Source organism: Heterocephalus glaber, unplaced genomic scaffold (genome assembly GCF_053883595.1).
Source record: "Heterocephalus glaber isolate CG9 unplaced genomic scaffold, H.glaber_assembly_v1.0 deba00001479, whole genome shotgun sequence".
Taxonomy (NCBI): domain Eukaryota; kingdom Metazoa; phylum Chordata; class Mammalia; order Rodentia; family Bathyergidae; genus Heterocephalus; species Heterocephalus glaber.
In genome coordinates, this window is record NW_028258316.1 from 171438 (window position 1) to 190137 (window position 18700).

Consider the following 18700-nt stretch of genomic DNA (forward strand, 5'->3'; position numbering starts at 1 on the left):
GGTCCTGAATTTGATCCCCAGTACCGCAAAAAAAAAAACCCCAAAAAACCCCCGCAACTACAGACAAAGCAATATAAAATTCTAAAATATGTTCTAGTAACACACAAAAAGGCAGAAAAAAGAAACCAGAAAAATGAAAAACAGAAAATAAAAAACAGAATAACAAACTTAAGCTCTAATCTATCAATAGTGACATTAAATGGTCTAAACACACCAAGTAAAAGGGCTGACGCGTGGATTAGAAATAACCTGATTGCATGCTATCTTCAAGAAACATACTTCCAATATAACTATACACCTGCGCTTAAAACAAAAGATGAAAAAAGATGTATCATGCAAATACCAATCAAAAGAAAGCAAGAGTAGATATATTCATAGAAAGTAAAATATACTTCAGCCGGGGATGTTCTGCTGCCTTCCTCACAAGCACAAGGTCCCGGGTTTGATCCCCAGTACCAAAATAAATAAATAAATAAATAAAATATACTTCAGATCAGAAAAAAATTACCAGCTACAGAGAAGAACATCACACAATGACAGAAGGTCCATTCCACCAAGTCAAATCCAAAATGTTCAGGTACCCATCAACAGGACTGAAAATACATGAACCAGTATCTCACAGACTGAAAGGAGCAGACAAATCCACATTTAGAGGTGGAGACTTAAACATCTTTTTCCATAACTGATAGACCTAGACAGAAAACACTACACATTCAGAAAAATTCATCTACACTATTAAGCAACAGAACCTAACTGGCACTTGCAAAATGTTCCGCCCAAAAGCAGTAGAACACATGTCCTTGTCCAACATTCATATCTTGGCCCCAAGACAAACTGTAACAAATTTTTTAAAAACAGTAATAATACAGATTATGGTTGCTGATCACAAAGTGATCAAAACTAGAAGTCAATAATAGAAAGACAACAGAAAATTTTCTCTCTTTTTTTCCATTAAGATTATTGGTACATTTTAGGTATAAAATACAGTTACATTCATCACTGGGATCTTGTACCTTTGCATGAGTATCTTGGTTCTTATTTTTTTCCCCTTCCCCGGTCCTCCCTTCACCCCTCCACCCTTCCCTATTTGCAAAGACTTTATTTCCATTTTTTTTTCTTTTTCTCATATTTTTTTCTTTTCCCTTCTTTCCTTTCCCCTAGCCCTCCCACTTCCCCTACTCCTTTAGACCTTTTCTTCCTATTACACAATATCAATTATACATTGTTTTAATTACAATATCAAGATTTGCAGGACATTACCACAGATTTTACAGAATTTAAAAGGATATAGAAAGCATATTACAAAAATCTTTTTTGAAATAAATTTGACAACTTCTAAGAAGTACCTTGGAAGACAAATTAATGAAACTGACTCTGGAGGAAATATAAAATTTGAATAGCACCTATTAAAGAAAGTATATTCCTAGCTTGAAAACCTACCTATATGACAACGGCAGGCTTGTATACATTTTAACTGATAAATTATATCAAACATTTAAAGCAGGAAAAAGAAGGAACACTTCTCCCCTCATTTTAGGAAATCAACATTGTGCTAATCCTAAAACCGGATAAAGATAACAGAAGAAAAAAGTATGAACACAGATAGAAATTTGTTTAACAAAACAAACTATTAGAAGTCAGATCTGGCAGTATGTAGAAAGTGGTTTTATTATAGGGATGGCAGTGTTGGTTCAGCATTGGAAGATCCACCCCCAAAAGTCATCATTTTAACAGAGGAAAGGAAAAAGCCATATGATCCTGTCACTAGTTGGAGAAAAAGTATTGGACTGAATTCTACAGCTGTTCATGGTAAAAGCTATCAGGAGACTAGAAATAGAACAGAAACTTCTCAACAGATCAAAGACATGTACTCCATATTTCCAGCAAAATGCCTTGTATGAATGGAAAAGATACAATGCTTTCTCCCTAAGTTGAGGAACAAGGGCAGATATGCCTACTCTTCATCTGTTCATTAAACTTTGAAACATAGGCCCAAACCAAAACAGTCTGGCAATAAAAAGAAACAATTAGCATAGGATTGGGAAGGTAGGAGTAAAATCTTCTATTTTTTTTTTTTTTTTTTGGTACTGGGGTCGAACTTGGGTCCCTGCACTTGCATAGCAGGCGGCGAAACCACTGAGCTAAATCCCCGGCCTAGGAGTAAAATCTTTATATGTAGATGAAATGATCATCTACAGAGAAAATACTAATAAATCTCTAGGAGCCCCTAGAACTTGTATCTGAATTTAGCAGGATTAGAAAACACAAGGTATATATAAAAATTCAGGTCTATGTATACTTGCTTTGTTTTTTTGTTTGGGGTTTTTTTGGGTACTGGGGAATCGAACTCAGGACCTTGCGCTTGCAAGGCAGGTGCCAGAACCACTGAGGTAAATTCTCGGCCCGTATACTTGCTATAAATGAAGAATTGGATATTGAAATTTGAAAGTTATGTAGTACAAAGGACCTAGAAAAGTAAAAAAGAAAAAAAAACAGTGTTGGAAGACATTTATTATCTAATTTTAAGAATTCCTCTAAAGCTATAGTAATCTAGGCAGTGTTCATGTAAGGAAAGACATATAGATCATTGGAATAAAATGGAGAATCTAGAAATAGAACCACACATATATGGTCCACTGAGTTTTGAAAGATTATTTAACACTGACATTTTATAGAACATAAACTCAACTCAAGACCAGAGGAAAAGACAGTGTATTCAGCAAATGGTACTAGAACACTTGTTATCCGTATGTAAAAAATTAACCTCAACTCTTTATTTCCACACATAAAAATAACTTGAAAGGATTTATGAATGTAAATATGAAAGACTAAAACTATAAGACTTTAAGAAGAAATTATAAGGGAAAATGTTCATGAATTTAGGGTAGGCAAGAATTTCCTAGGATACGAAAAACATGATGTATAAAAGAAAAAAATTGATAAATGAGATTCCATCAAAATTTAGAACTTTAAATGACATTGTTAAGAAAATGAAAAGTAGCCCTTAAACAGACCATATTTATATACATATAACCTATGACCAGAATATATAAAGAACATTTACAGCTCATTAATAGACAACCCAATTAAAAAGTAGACACAAGAAGATGATAAACAGCCAGTACGGCACAAGGGAAGGTGTGCAACACTAGAATCAGAAAAATACTAATCAGTACAATAACAAGATCATATTATACACTCATTAGGGAGATGAAGTTAAAAGTTTTAAAAGAACAAATGTCAGCTTAGGTGTGAACCAGTTAGAACTTTCTAATACTTTCTAATACTGCTAATGTGAATGTAAAATGATAAAACCATTTTGGAAAACAATATAGAAATTTCTTGTATTACTGTTAAGAACCAACAGTTCTGCTCTTAAGTTTTTACTTAAGAGGAATGAAAATATATGTTCACAATAGATTTGTACATAGAAATTGACTATCCCTTATCTGAAATTCTTGGGATCAGAAGTGTTTCAGATTTTGGGTTGAAATCCACTTGATATAAAAAAGAGGATAACTACTGCTTTTCTTCAGGTTCCTGTCACATGGAGTATTGTTTTCCACCCTTTAACTTTCAGTCTATGAGTTTCTTTTTAAATTAAGTGTGTTTCTTGTATGCAGCATACTGTTGGATTTTGCTTCCTGACCCGTTCGGCCAGTCTATTTCTTTTCACTGGTGAAATGAGACCATTAACACTGATGGTTATAACTGATACATATTGACTTATCATTGTCATGACTTTTTCTTTTTGTTGGATTCCCCCACTTTGCGTTTAATTTCTTGTCGTACCCAACAGATTCATTCTGCTGGGCTTCCTGGGGTTGTGATCCTTGTTGTCTTTTCCTAGGATATTGTCTAAAAATTTTTGGAGTGCTGGTTTGGTATTCATGAAGTTTCTAAGGTGCTCTTTGTCATCAAAGTATCTTATTTCTCCATCAATTTTGAAAGATAGTTTTGCAGGGTACATCAATCTGGGATGGAGGCTGTTTTCCTTTAGGGCTTGAAATACATCACTCCAAGATCTTCTTGCCTTGAGGGTTTGCGTTGAGAAGTCTGCTGTGATTCTGATGGGCTTTCCTTTGTACGTGATTTGTTTCTTTTCTCTAACTGCTTGTAGAATTTTGTTCTTCTGTTGGGTTTCTGGAATCCTAACTATTATATGCCTATGTGTAGATTTTTTTTTTGATCAAGGCTATTTGGAGTCCTATATGCCTCACTTATCTGTATGTCGAGTTCTTTTCCCCTGCTTGGGGAGTTTTCTGCCATCACTTCTGGGAACAGTTTTTTTAATGTCATCCTGTTTCTTCATTGACTCTGATCAGCCTTATGTTATTCTTCTTTGCACCGTCTAGTGGCTGCTGGATCTATTTCTCATGGTCCCTTTCTATTTTTAAGATATTTTTCTTTTCCTGGTCACTAATTACAATTCTATCTTCTATATGTGAAATTCTGTCCTCACATTGGCTCGGTCACTAATTACAATTCTATCTTCTATATGTAAAATTCCGTCCTCACACTGGCTCATTCTGCTACACAGACTTTCAATGGAGTTGTTTTTTTTTTTTTTTTTTGGGTACCGGGCATCAAACTCAGGTCCTTGGACTTTCACAGCAGGCGGCGAAACCACTGAGCTAAATCCCCAGCCCGGGTCCTTGAGTTTTTAATCTCCTGGAAATCTGTTTGCATCTGTTTTATGGATTCCATTTGTTTCCTATGCTGGGATTCCATCATGTTCCTCAGCTCCTGTATTTTTCTATCTGTGTCCTCTCTAGATTTATTAATCATGTCTTGCACTATGGGCACAATCTCTGCTGTTATCTGAGATATTATTTCTGATTCTATTTTTTCCAGATCCTCTTTTGTCGTGGGGGGGGGGGTGCTGCTGGCACCCACGCGGCTCACCTCCTCTACGCTGAGGGGGGTGGTATGGCAGCCTGGAAGCCTCCTCCTGGGTGCTGGGAGCAGCTCACCTCCTCTGGGCTGGGGGACGGGGTGGTACAGTGGCCCGGAAGCTTTCTCCTGGGCGCTGGGAGTGGCTCACCTTCAGAAAATTCCCAAATACTGTACTTGGAAACTAAATTACACACTTCTAAGTACTCCATGAGTCAAAGAAAACGTCTCAGGGACATTTTAAAAACAACTGAACAAAAAAAAAAAAAAACACCATAAAATATATCATGTGATCACCCAGCATAGAGCAGAACAGTGCCAAGAGGGAAATTTTTAGCACTAAATGTTTACGTTGCACAAGAGGAAAAGACACAAATCAATAATCTAAGCTCCTACTTCATGAAAGTAAAAAGGTGCAAAATAAGCATAAAGCAAAATAAGAAGAAAATTATAGAGTAAATATTAAATAGAATTGAAATCAAAGATAATAGAGAAAAACAAATGAAACAAGAATCTAGCTCTTTAAAAATATCAATAAAATTAGCAAACTTCGAGCAAGACTAACAAAGAAAAAAGAGAGAAGACAACAAATTACCATAGCAGGAATGACAAAAGGGCTATCACTACATTACAGCTCACCCAATCTAAAAGAGATAGCACAGCCTAATGACTGCAAAGTAAACTGAATATTTTAATTTAAAAGTCCGAAAAAGAGAAACATGTCTTTGGAAAATTCTACCAAATATCTAAGAGAAAAGTAACACCAGTTCAACACAATCTATTATGGAAAACAGAAGAGAGAACAATTCTATTAAATTCAAAATATTGCACAGATCCAGTGCTGCTCTGATACACAAGCCAGACAAGGACAGTACAAAAAAACAAACTACAGACCAATATCCCTCATAAATTTTGGATAAAACTCCTTAACAAAGTATAAGAAATAGAACTGGGCAACATACAGAAATAATTACGCACAACAACCAAGAGGGTGTACAGCACATGATTATATAAACTGATGCAGAAGATCATTTAACAACATTCAACCATTAATGACAAAAAGTTCTTTTCATTAAATAGACTTGGAAAAAAAACTTGGGAAAAAGGGGAATGGGGTGGAATCTTGTCGACTTGATAAAGGACAGCTACAAAAACAAAAAGATAAAAACTGTTCAGGTAACATCATACTAAAATTATGGAAAATGAACAGTCCTTCCCAAAAAATGGGAGCAGGGAGTGTCCATCCTCACCAGTGCTGCCAGCACAGTGCGCTGTCGCCCAGCACAACAGAGGAGGGGGATAAAAGTCTGTGTGGCAGAAAGGGTAAAATAAAACCACGCATTTGCAGATAATTCTGTAGGTAAAAACCCAAGCAATCTACAAAGACATGCCTTGGATAAATACGAGCCAAAACCAAATCATTTACTTAAAAATTTAATTAAGATGGAGATACCAAATGTTCAGGATCTGTGGAATACAATTAAATTAGTGATCAGAGGAAAATCCATATCCTTAAATACTCATGTAATAAACAGTAAAGAATAAAATATCTAACTCAAGAAGTTATAAAAGGAATAACACGATTTTTTTTTTTTGGTACCAGAGATTGAACTCGGGTCCTTGCGTTTGCACAGCAGGCAGCAAAACCACTGAGCTGAATCCCTGGCCCGAAACGTCATGATTTTAAAAACTATAGTAGAATTAATGATTTTCATTTTATGAAAGTCTATAAAACACATAAACTACTAGATAATCTAGTGAAGCAAAGGAAAGGGAGAGAGACCTAAAAATACAGAGACTAAAAAGTGACAAGAGGAAAAATCACTGAACCAGAGAGAAATTAACAAAAACAAAGTAAAACAAAAACCAAGCCACTTCTTTGCATAAGTTTATGTAAATAAATTAGAAAAGCTAAATCAGATGGATAATTTTTAAAGGAAATATAATTTACCAAACTCATCTCAGGAGACTACAATGTTTAAACAGACCGATATCCACACAGAAATAGAGAAATTGCTGAAGAATTACCTTGCAAAAAAAGACCAGGCATACCCAATCTCAAAAAAAACAGTCTACGGAAAGACCATGTAATTTTAATGGCTGTTCTTTTTTTGTTTTGCTTTGTTTTCTTTTTGAGACAGGGTCTCACTATGCAGCCCAGGCTGGCCTCAAACTTGTGCAATCCTCCTGCCTCAGCCTCCCAAATGCTGGGATTACAGGTGTCCGCCACAATGCCCAACCTAATGGTTCTTAGACTACCCCAGAGCACAGGAAAAGAAGAAAGCATTCCAATTCTTTTTACTAACCAGTAACTGTTATATCCCACAGAATAGCTCCTCAAGTAGAACTTGCCAGTAGAGGTCCTCTAATTTTTCAGATACAAACTTACAATTTTGTAAAACTGTCTCATTACAATCCTTTTGATTTTTTGGCTGATGTTAAAAGTAGGAAGAATGTTTACATCCCTAAAAGTCAATACAGCCTTTTAAACAAAGTAAAACTGTACTCAGGCAAGAGTGTAAATTCACCTGATAAATTATCACAATCATGTATAGTTATTTTTCAAAAGTTCAATAGTTTCAACAGAGGAGGTGTCCAAAGCAATCACTTATTAATAGCTATTTTAGCTGCTGATCAGGAAAAAATGTTACTCATTTTATGTCCTAATATGATACTGTGGCTTTTCAATATTTAACTATGCCTTAGCTATATTTTAGGAAACTGGGGATTTTGAGTTGACATGTGGTACTTCATAATCTGTTAACATCTAAAGAAATGGGAAAGGCTAGGGGTGTAACTCAGTGGTAGAGCACTTAACTAACGTGTGAGGCTCTGGATTCAATTCTCAGTACAAATGGAATGGAATGGAATATGAAATGAAACAAAATTTATAGAAAATGGGACTCCCATTCAAAACATCTGATTTTCAGGAATGGAGTAATGAAGTTGAGCAAAAGCATGATATCTTAAACCTTATGATGTTTAAACATATATGAGGATGCTATAGAACATAGCTCACTCAAGGCATCAATCCAGGTATCTTATGTAAAATATTAAACAGAAACCAATAGCGTATTAAAAATAAATATAATAACCAAATGAGGGTTATTCTAAGATTACAAAGATAGTTCCACATTAGGAAATTCATTGCTATATATCTCCACACTTAAGGGAAAAATATAATCTCTATGGATACTGAAAAGACCAACAAAATTCAACATCTTTGCTAGATAAAACACTTTTTGAAATAGGAATTAATAGATACCATAACATGATTCTACACTCACAAAGCCCTACAGGCCCCACACTAGAATCTAAAATTTAGTATAGACAGAAGCAAGATAACAGTACCCACTAACTCATCAGCACAACCAAACAACTAGTAACAAGAGGACTAAGACTTGGAAAGGAAGAGTTAAAGCTATATTCATTGATGTTTTGACAACAGACTTGGAAAAAACAAAGAGAATCAACACTAAAACTAATAAGCAATTTCAAGACTCAGAAAAGTAGGAGGATATATAATTAACATACAAAACTCAATAGCCTACATTTTTGCTTCTAGTAGAAGTCACAGCAAGGATCAGATTAATCCCTAGCCCCCAAAAGCAACAATCAAAAACACCAAATATTCAGAGAATAAAAAGTGAAAGTCACAGACTGGCATAAATAATATACTTGTAAAACACATGTCTAATAAAGACTTGTATCCAACATATACAAAGAATTCTTCAAATTCAACAATTATAAAACACACAACCCAATTTAACAGTGGGCAAAGACTAAGACAGGAACCTCACCAAAGAAGACACAGAGATCATAGTAAAAGATGCCCGATATCATGTCCTTCGGAAATTGGAAATTAAAACAAGATACCACTATACACTTAAATAGAATGGCTAAAATCCGAATCACTGATAACACCAAATGCTGGCGAGGATGTGGAGCAACAAGAACTCTCATTCCCTGCTGGTGGAAATCCCAATGATACAGCCATTCTACAAGACAATTTTTTTTTTTTTGGTACTGGGGATCAAACTGGGGACCTTGTGCTTGCGAGGCAGGAGGTGGAACCACTGAGCATAAATCCCCAGCCCTCTAGAAGACAATTTGGTAATTCCTTCAAAAATAAACATAGTCTTAGCATACAACTCAACAAATCATGTTCTTAGGTATTTAACCCAATGAGTTAAAAATGTGTATGTCCAGGGCTAGCGATTTAGCTCAGCGACACCGTGCCTGGCTCGCAAGTGCGAGCTCCTGAGTTTGATCTCAGGTGCCAAAAAAAATCTCCACATGGGCCAGGGATTCAGCTCAGTGGTTTCGCTGCCTGCTGCACAAGCGCAAGGACCGGAGTTCGATCCCTGGTACCAAAAAAAAAAAAAAAAAAAAATCTCCACACATGAATGCCTAGAGCAATTTTACTCATAATTACCAAAAATTAGGTAGACATGATGTCCTTCAATAGGTAGATGGATAAACAAACTGGTATATCCAGACGATGGATTTTAATTCAGTGCTAAAAAGAAATAAGCTTATCAAGCTACACAACGAAACGCAAGAACCTTGAGTGCATGCTGCTAAGTGAAAGATGCCAATTTGAAAAGGCTGCACACTGTATGACTGCACCTATCAACACTCTGGAAAAGACAACACTCTAGATAAAGTACATCAGTGGTTGCCAACAGGGATGGAGTGCAAGGGGATATATAGGGTGGAGAGGGGTCACACCTGGGCTCCTGTGGACAAAAATCAGGTGGGGACCCTGGGTTCATCCTCTAGCTAATCCAGAGGGAATCAAATAAGGAGTTTGACAAGGCGAAAACTAACTTGTGCCCATGAGAAGTGAAGCAAGAAAATGGACTATGACCAGTTTTCTTCCAAGTAACCTAAGGTGGAGGGCAGGCTGAGAGGCCAAACTCCACCTCCTTCCACTATTTTACCTACAATCATGCGCCAGGCTACAGTTCCTGCAACTGCAAATGTGGGCATGCGTACGGGGCAACTGAGCAAGCTCACTCGGTCTGCTTGACACCACACACTGTGCTGGCCTTCGTTTGGTCACTCCCCTGTGCCCTCAGAATGGTTTCTCCTTGGTGCTCATGAGATGCTTATGCACCTTCCTCACTGCGGAAGGAGCGCAGATTTGTTACCTGCAGGTTTCTCCCTTCTAGACTGGCTGGTTCACCTGTGCCCTCAGTGCCTGCTCAGCTGAGGTCATAGGCACATGTGAGGGTTAGGGAGGGAAGAAAGGACAGTTCAGGCAAAGTCTGGGGAAGCCTCAAAGTACCACCTTGGGAGCACAGGAGCAGGTAGGATAACCCCCTCCTCACTCACGAGCTCTCAGCCTCAGTCAAGGCAGCCCCCACAATCCTTAGCAGCTTTTGTGCAACTATAAAGGGTCAAGATAGTTTTGTGGTCTGTCTCTGACAATACTACTTCCCTCCTCTGTGTTCCAGCACTCTAACACAGTGCCTGGAATTAGCTGGCAACTCACAAACATTTCTGGAAGGAAAGAAAAGGAAGCTTAACCTTCAGTTACCTCTGGGTCACTAGAAAATCAAGTGCTATCAAAGGACAGATGCTGACTGCAAACGACTTTCTCTCCAGCTCAGAGAACAATTCGAAGAGGCAAACTGGCTCCACAGCAGCTGCCAGGGAGCAGGAGGGAAGGGTAGCTGGACCTGCACAAAGTGGCCCTTCCCCAGCTTGCAGAGTGATACTCACTGGGAACTGCTGTGGTCTCCCCAGCAGGGTCTGTCAGTGTTACTGGGGCATGCACAGCGGTGCTTGGGTCTGAGGGTTGACTGCCCATCCGAGTGACATTCCGCTGATTATCTGCATCCTCTGGTTGTTCCTCCACCTTCTGAAGACAGGTGCTGGGGAGTGCATGCACAGGGTCCACACCCATCACCCCACGGGCCTCCAGGTCACAGGGAGGGTCCCTGCAAACAAGAATGTACATCAGAGCTTGATGCAATCCCAAACTCCTGTTCAATCTGCAACACCTAGCTCCTTATACACCAACCAAGGGCAAGTAAACCTCACCCTTTCCTCTGCTGTTCTGTCATTCTGTAAGGTTTCTACTACCTGTACACTTCTGTCTTTAGGTCCAAAAGGCATGTATGGGGGCTGATTCATCTGCCTGTCTCTGGCACAAAGTCACACACTATAAACAGACATGTAGACACAGAGGAGATACACAGAACAGAACTGCCCGCAGTGTGAAGAAGTCCAGAGCAGGATGCTTCCCTGGGCCACCCCAGCAGGTGTCCCACCAGGCCAAAGGCCCAGCTCAGAGCTTTGCACACAAAGACAGGGCCTCAGCTAGTTGGTCTTGAGCTGTGGCTTCCACCTATGCTTGTCCTGCTTGGTGTGTGGAGATGCTGGCTCAGCCTCTAGGCTCCTGTCCCTAGGCCTCCTGCAGCATCAGGTGGCCTGGGGACCTTTCTGTCACAGCCACACAGCCCGGCCCTCTCCAGTTGTACTGCCCTGCCCCGCACCCCGCTCAGGCTTCCCTCAGGGTCTCTGGCCTCACCCTGCTGCAGTGTCAGGCCACTCTGTTTTTCCCTGTCAGTGCACACTAAACACAACAGCTTTCCCCTGAGCCCTCTGTCCCTTGGGGTAGCTTAAAATGATGCCTGACATTCGCTGAGCAGACTCTGTGCCAAGGAGCTTTGAGCATGTTGCCCAGACAGAGGGGCCAACAGCAGCAATAAGGGCTGCCTGCCCTGGTCGCCCTGGCCCGTCAGCCGGGACAGGAGGGCGTCACCCAGGCCAATCCTTCCCCTGCACGACACAAACAGGGCCCTGACTCCCAGTCCCCGCCCAGCACCAGGCCTGCTCCAGGCCGGTCACATACTTGAGCTGGCGGCTCCGGACCTCCTGGTCCCCTTCGGGGCCCTCGCCCTCCTTCTCCATGGCCTCCTGCGTGGGTGGTGCCTTGTGCCGCGCTCGGTGCCGGCGCCCAGGCTCCTCGCCACTTTCTGCCTCCTTGGGCCCTGCACGGGGCCCCCGGTGCCGAGCTCGCCGCTCGCCCTTGGCCACAGGACCGTCCTTGTCCTTGTCCTTGCTCGGGTCGGGCCCATGCCGGTGCATGCGGTGGTGGCGCCTGCCGCCCTCAGGGCCCCGGCTGCGCTCCCCCCGGGCCTCCTGGCCACCGGTGGCCTCCTTGCTGCGGCTGTGGCGGGGGCGCGCATGCTCCCCCCGGGCCCCTGGCTCCGCGCCGTCCATCCGGTCTGCTCTCTGTGCACCTGCCTGGTCCTGGGCCTGCTCACTGGCTGAGGGCAGCGTGGTGGGGGCCTTGTCCCTGTCTCGGTGCCGGTGGTGCCGTCGAGGTGGGTCCATAGCCTCCGTGGCCTCGGACTGGGCTTTGCCACCGGTGGGACCCCGAGGTCCATCTCGGCTGTGCTCCACCACCAGAGGCCGGTCCAGGTGCGTCTTCATGTCGGGCCGCAAGTGGCGTGAGGTGGCATACCGTAGTCGCTCCTCGGGGTCCATCTCACTGTACAGTGCCTCACAGCTGGCCCGCAGGTTCTGTAGCCGCAGCTGGCTGGCTCGCTGCTCCCACACGGACCGTGCCCGGGCCGAGTTCTGCTGCCTGCTGCGGGGAGACTTGCGATGAGTGTTACTGCCCAGCCACTCTGCTGCGCAGGGAAGCCATAGATGGACAAATAGCAATGGAGGGATGGGGAGGGGGTGCAGGGAGCACAAGGAGGAGGGAGAGGCGGCAGGAGCCCTCAAGATCCCTGGCAGAGTGATGCTGACCAGGTGGGGAAGACCGGGACCAAGTTTCAGCCCCACCTCTCTCACGTGTCCCACAGGACCGTGCAGGGGAACAGCACCAGGCTGGGGAGGGGGTGAGCTCGGGGGCACTCCTGAGCAGGTGGGCAACAGTCCCACGTCCCAGGGGTGCAGGGCAGGGGCTGGCTGGCACCAGGAGTTGGCACAGGGTCCCAGCAGGTGGTCAGCTGGCCAGGAAGGCCCAAAGGGGCAACGAGGGGTGGCCCTGGGAAGACAGGGAGGTCCCTGGCGCCCTCCTGGGGAGCTGGCCCTGCCCGAGCACTGCAGCAGAGCTGGCCCCAGCCTGCTTCCCACGGGGAGCTGCCAACCAGGAGTCCGGGGGCTCAGGAGGGGGCCGGCACCACACGAAGCAGGCACAGCCCAGGGAACACTGGCCTCCCCGACGTGGTCGGCCCTGTCTGGGGGGCCGCTGAGTCTGACCAGAAGCCCAGAAGCCAAGACTGGGGCTGGCAGTGACGTCTCACGTGGTCACTAAGGCTCCCTTCTCATCTCCCTGAGGACACCGCCATCCAACAGGAACAGAGCCAGGTGAGGCTCTGGAGCCCTGCAGCAACAGGGGCGGCAAATGGTCCACAGGATACCAGAGCCACTGGTCTAGGATCTGCTGCTCCTACATGGTGCAGGGGGCTCCACGGGGTGTGTGGAAAGCTCCGGGCACTCTGCTGAATAAGGCACAGGAGGCGGCCCCAGCCCCACTGACACCAGGCAGAAACCTCATCTGAGGCCCAAGCCCCAGGCTCAGCCTCTGGAGGCTCCTGGATAGCCGAGGCAGTGGCAGGGCCCACAGCAATGACAGCAGTGGCGTCGGTGCCCTGGGGTCCATGCACACTTCAACTAGCCCTTGCAACCACCTCAAAGAGGTACCACTCTAGGGGTGGGGGGCTAAGCTAGACAGAGGATATGACCTGCTCAGGGTCCACAGTGAGTCACTGATGGACCTAGGATAAGACACATACAGGGGCAGAAGTGAAAAAAGTATCTAGAGAAATGCGAGGCCTCAGCTAGAGCCCAGCTGCCTGGAAAGCATATCCTGCAGCTGCACCTATGGAGCCCAGCAGGCCACCTGAAAGGACAGTCAGTCAGGTATGGGAGAAGCCCTGTCCTTACTGTCAACCCGTTCAGGGTGGACGGAGAGCAAAGCCTGTCCCTTCTCCAGTGTGGAAGCCACCTCCTTCCATAACAGCACTTGTAAGAGTGAAAAGTGTGTGTGCTTCTCCTGAGAGCTGGAGTGGCGTAGGCAGGACAAGGGTGAGTGAGGGCCCTATGCTGGCCCATGCCAGCCATCTGCCAGCCCCTGGCACTGAAGCTGCACTAAGTTCACTTCCTAGGATGCCCTGTAAAGACCCCAACCCACTGGGCCCAGCTCTCAGCAGGGCTGGACAGCATGAGATGGAACAGCGCCAGGACAGACACTCCCCAGGTGTGCGAGCCCAGTGAGGTCACTGCCTCCAGCCTTTCCGTCAGTCCAGAGCCCAAGCTGCACTGGCTCTTAAGCCCCTGGCCAGCAGGGAGGAAGTCCCTCAGATGAAGCCACAGCCTAGGGCCAGCACCACAGTGAGACAGTGAAGACAACGGGAAACACACAGAAGCCGAAGGTCAGGCCGCATGGCTCTCCCCTCCCTCTCCTGTGCAGGAATCACCTCAAGTGCAGCTGAAGACACCAGAGCGTCTGTGAGGCTAAGGGCACCATGGGGCTGGCTGGGCCCTCTCATGACTACCAGGCAGCCCAGGGCACTGACCAACTGGGCAAAGACCACCTGCCCACCCAGCCCATTCCCATGGGTCCCCCTGCCACAAATCTGCCCCAGCCAAGCTGCACCACTGGCTCCTCTGCACGGATCCCAAGTCTGAATCTTCACAGTGGGTCTCACCTCCTTGTAGGTATCAAAGTCATCCTCCCCTGCCCTAGTTGCTACCTCTGGCCTTGCTTTGTCTGGCACACAAACCCCACTAACCTCTGCCCAGCGTAAGTCTTTCACTCTATTCTTCCTCACCGAGCTCGCAAGCAATGCAAGAACCCAAGAATGAGTTGAGCCTCTCCAGCCTCCAGTGTAGTATGGCTGGCAACTCCAGTCTAGGAAGTTCTTACTTAGAAGGGCTCATTAAGGAATCACAGAGAAGTTCCTCTCGCGATGTCCTGGCCCATCGTGGAGGAGCAACCTGGCTGTGCCAGGGAGGACAGCTTGCCACATCCAACCGGGCACTGCGGATAACCACAGAAAAGAGCCTTGAGTGTCTCCGGGCTGAGACAGCCGGCCACCCATAGCTGCTGGCATATGAGGCAGCCCTGGGAGAAATGGTCCATGCCACATCCGCATCTTGTTCACTACATGGATCAACCACTCTTTCCTACTCCAGGAGACATCAGGGCCCCAACAGCCAGCAGTAACCAGTCCTTGTGGAAAGACTGAGCCCAGCACTACGCTGGCTGCCACGGAGGCACATGGGAGGGATGGCATAATCACCACCACCAGGATGCAGGGAGGGCGCCTGGCCATGGCATTCAGGTGGCCCAACTGCACTCAACTACTTCAGGGACCGTTACTGGCCAGGTCTAGCTTCACTCTCAAGGGGAAATCCTAGAGGACAAGCCACCCAGAAGTATCCTGCAGGAGAAGCTGCCCAGGGAATGGTCAGCCTACTAGGCTGGTCTCACCTCCAGAAGGACCAGCCCAGAATTCCTATGGCTCCATCTGACCCATATACCATGAGCTCCACAGTGAGCTCTACTTGTGCTAAAACAGACTTTCCCAAGAACCACTGATACATTCCCTCCAAGCGGAAGAGCTGGGGGAAACTGTGAATGCCCCTGTGAGCCCCCAAGAATTCTCCCTGCCATCTCTGCACAGGCCCCGGCCTCACTGAGCTGTAGCATCTCATCCACTCAGAGAAGCAGGTGATCCTGGGCCACCAGAGCAACTGCACAGACTGACAGCAGACAAAGAGCCAGAGACCAGGAGGAAGAGGAGGACGGGCTGAGCTCAGAGAGGGGATGTCAGGGAGCATGCCCACTATTCCCAGCCAGGTGTCCAAAGGTGGGCCTGGAGCTGCCCATGAAGCCAATGACTGAGGTGGGAAAGCAGAGTGAGGAGTGGAGGGCAGGTATGTGTACTAATCATGGAGCCACGGATGGAGTATCATAGCGGAGCGACTCACGGTGAATTTACGCTGGAGACAGATGAGCTGCGAGATACAGTACCTCGAGTTTGCTTTACAAAGCTGCACATGCAAGAAATAAAACACAAACAGAAGTGAGAAAACCGAGAGAGTTCTGAGAGGCACAGGCTGCGGTGCACTTCTGGGCAGGAGGTGAGAGGCAGCATTAGAGGGGTGCTTGCCAAGACCTTGGGGTAAGACAGAAGTTGAGGACCAATTCGACATGTGCAGAAAAGAAGCGAACGTGAACATGGCAAATCCTGAATGGCTAAAAGACGAGAAGCAGTCATCTGCAAGGCCCATGGGTCAATAGTGACTCAGGCCACACTGCTGCAAGAATGGCACTGGGTTTGGAAAGATCAGAGCCACTCCTACAATCCAAACAGCCCCCCTCCCTCTGCTGCAGGACTTGGCAGGTGACTGAGTGGGCTCCTGGCCTTCAAGATGAATGGCCAGCCAAGTGTGGGAGCCAACAGCATCCTCCCCTGCATACAGCTGGCCCATCTGCCTCCCCTGAGCATCTGATCTCGACTCCACTCCAGCCCCTCAGCCCCCAGGCTCAAATCCAGCTGCTTCCAATTCGCCATGACCCCTCTAGGGGCAAAAGACACCAGTCACCAACTCATCTTCCACTTGACTAAGATACCAGCCTCTTCCCAGTGACTGTGCAGCAGCTTTTCCAACAAAGAAAAACCAGAAGCCTCTTTACAGCCATTACCCCTCACACTGGCTCCCCAGGAAGCCTGGGGAGGAAGGTGCTTCTTCCTCAGGGTTGAAGTCGCTACACAATTGTAAGGAGCAGACAGAACACTTACCCAAAGGGCTGGTGTGGAAGGACATGTGTTGGAGAGTTGAGAGTGGGTGGGGATTACCATTATGTATGAATGTGTGAGACTGCGAGTGTGTGAACACGAGTGTGTGTGACTGTGCACGAGTGAGATGCGTGAGAGTACGAGGGTGTTAGATGGTGTGTGTGTGCACCAGTGCACAGAAGCCCAGGGGAGCGCTGGGGTGCCACCACACAGGGAACCAGGAGGGGGACATCAAGCCCAGCATCCCTCCTCTCCTAGGAGCCTGAGGGGCTGCCTCCTGGGCCACCAACACAGGGCTGACCATCCTCTGGGGGTCTGCACGTCCATCACCTGCCTCCGGAGCTGCAGGCCTCTTAACACCTCAGGTGCCACCCCCACCCATCCCCACTGAGCACAAGCTACACACGCAGCTTCGAGCAGGGTCAGGACGACCTGCTTAGGGGCCAGGCTCTCTCCCCAGATCCACAGCTCAATCTGCAGAAATGAACACAGACATCTCGACCCTCAGCAGTCTCAGCATGACAGGCAAGAAACAGAAGCAGATGCAGTCTCACACCAGCAGCCACACACGGCAGGACAGGCCTTTCCCAATGCGGGCTCCTTCCGCACTCCAGGAGGCCTCTCTAGTCATCCCAGGTCTCCTGTGGTGTCAGGGTTCTGACTACATACCACTCAGGCAGCAGCACTGACCTGGGCTCACAGGACCCACAGCCAGCCCTGGGGGGGGACACAGGCTGAGTGTGGGGCTGTGACCTGGCTTTGGAGTAGACACCGCTCTCAGGACTTGGTGAGGCAGAACACCTGTGGATGCCCAGGACAGAAGCATTTTTCCCATCCAGAAACTACTGTGGTACTCAGGCCAACAGCTGGTGTCATGTCCCTTGTGCCCAGGGTGCTCTGTGCCTCCAATAGGCCCAAGGGTGGTGGAGAAAGTGTCTGGACTTCCTTTTTGGTGCCATTATGTGCTCTTCAGGGCTGTGCTGAGGGCACTGCACCCTCTTCTCCAAGGTCCTGGCCCAGACGGGAGTGGATAAGCTCCTCACACTTCCAGGACTGACCACTCTGAAGGGGCCCAGGACAAGCACTCACCCCAGGAACAGTGGAAAGGTGCTGAACAGACATACCACAGGCCACGTGGGCCAGGAGCTGAGTGAGCCAAACACCTGCTTAGTATCTCTCCCCCACAGACCCCACTACCGTGCAGAACTCACGTGGAGGAGCACAGGAGGCAAGGCAGCTGGGCCACAACAACCTCAGGACCAAGGTACTGCATTAAACTGACCAAAGGACTAAGTAGCTGAATTGGCCAGACAAGGAGAACAGAATACAACTGATCACAGAGCCTCTTGGCAGCAAGGCTGCCATGTCCACAGCTTGCCTAGCTCCCTGCAACGGTCCCTGAGGGCTGCAGCCTCTTCCCGCTGAATCTCTCCTGTGGCCAGAGCTTTCTACTTGGCTTGGAGACCAGTCCTCTGCAAATGCCATCTCCACAGAAGCTTCAGGGCAAGAACAAGGCCACGAGAGCACTCTCATGCACTGGCAGCTTTCACACAGACATGCACTCACATGTTCATGACCAAGCAACTCATACATGCACTCATACCCAGCATGCTCATCCGCGTGCTAACACATCCGCTCAGGAGTTCAGAGTGAGCAACAGTGCTCTACCATTATCCTACAACCAAGCCCAGCCAGCTTTCCAGCTTTCCTGCTTCCCTTCTTGGAGCTGCCTCCCCACAGCCCACTGCTGCCTTTGGCCCAAACTCTAAAGTCCTCAACCCTCCTAATGAGGTGACCAACTCCCTCCAGCACTCAGCCTTACCCCCACATTCACCCTTCTCACCTCAGAAGCTCCTTGACCTCTGTTCCAAAACAAAACATTCTCAGGGACACGTTTGGAAGCTCCGTGGAGTCTCTTGAACTGCTGAGGTTCCACATAGAACCCCTTGGCTTGCCAAACATCTTTCTGAAAATCTATACATACGAGCAACATGCTGACTCCTCACCCCGAACTGACTCCCAAGCTCTGTCTGGGG

At 46.5% G+C, this 18700-nt stretch overlaps 1 protein-coding gene across 6 annotated transcripts in view; it reads right to left on the reverse strand.

Annotated features, from left to right (window-relative positions):
- The window catches only part of Cacna1b (calcium voltage-gated channel subunit alpha1 B), a 201372-nt gene that overhangs the window by 101454 nt on the left and 81218 nt on the right, over positions 1-18700 (reverse strand). For all 6 annotated transcript variants that reach the window (XM_087182900.1, XM_087182902.1, XM_087182899.1 and 3 more), the window contains exons 20-22: positions 15853-15915; positions 11756-12496; positions 10621-10838 (exon numbers count right to left, since the gene is read on the reverse strand). In XM_087182900.1, coding sequence (XP_087039026.1) covers positions 10621-10838; positions 11756-12496; positions 15853-15915 — 1022 coding nt within the window. The remainder of the gene's footprint in view (positions 1-10620; positions 10839-11755; positions 12497-15852; positions 15916-18700) is intronic.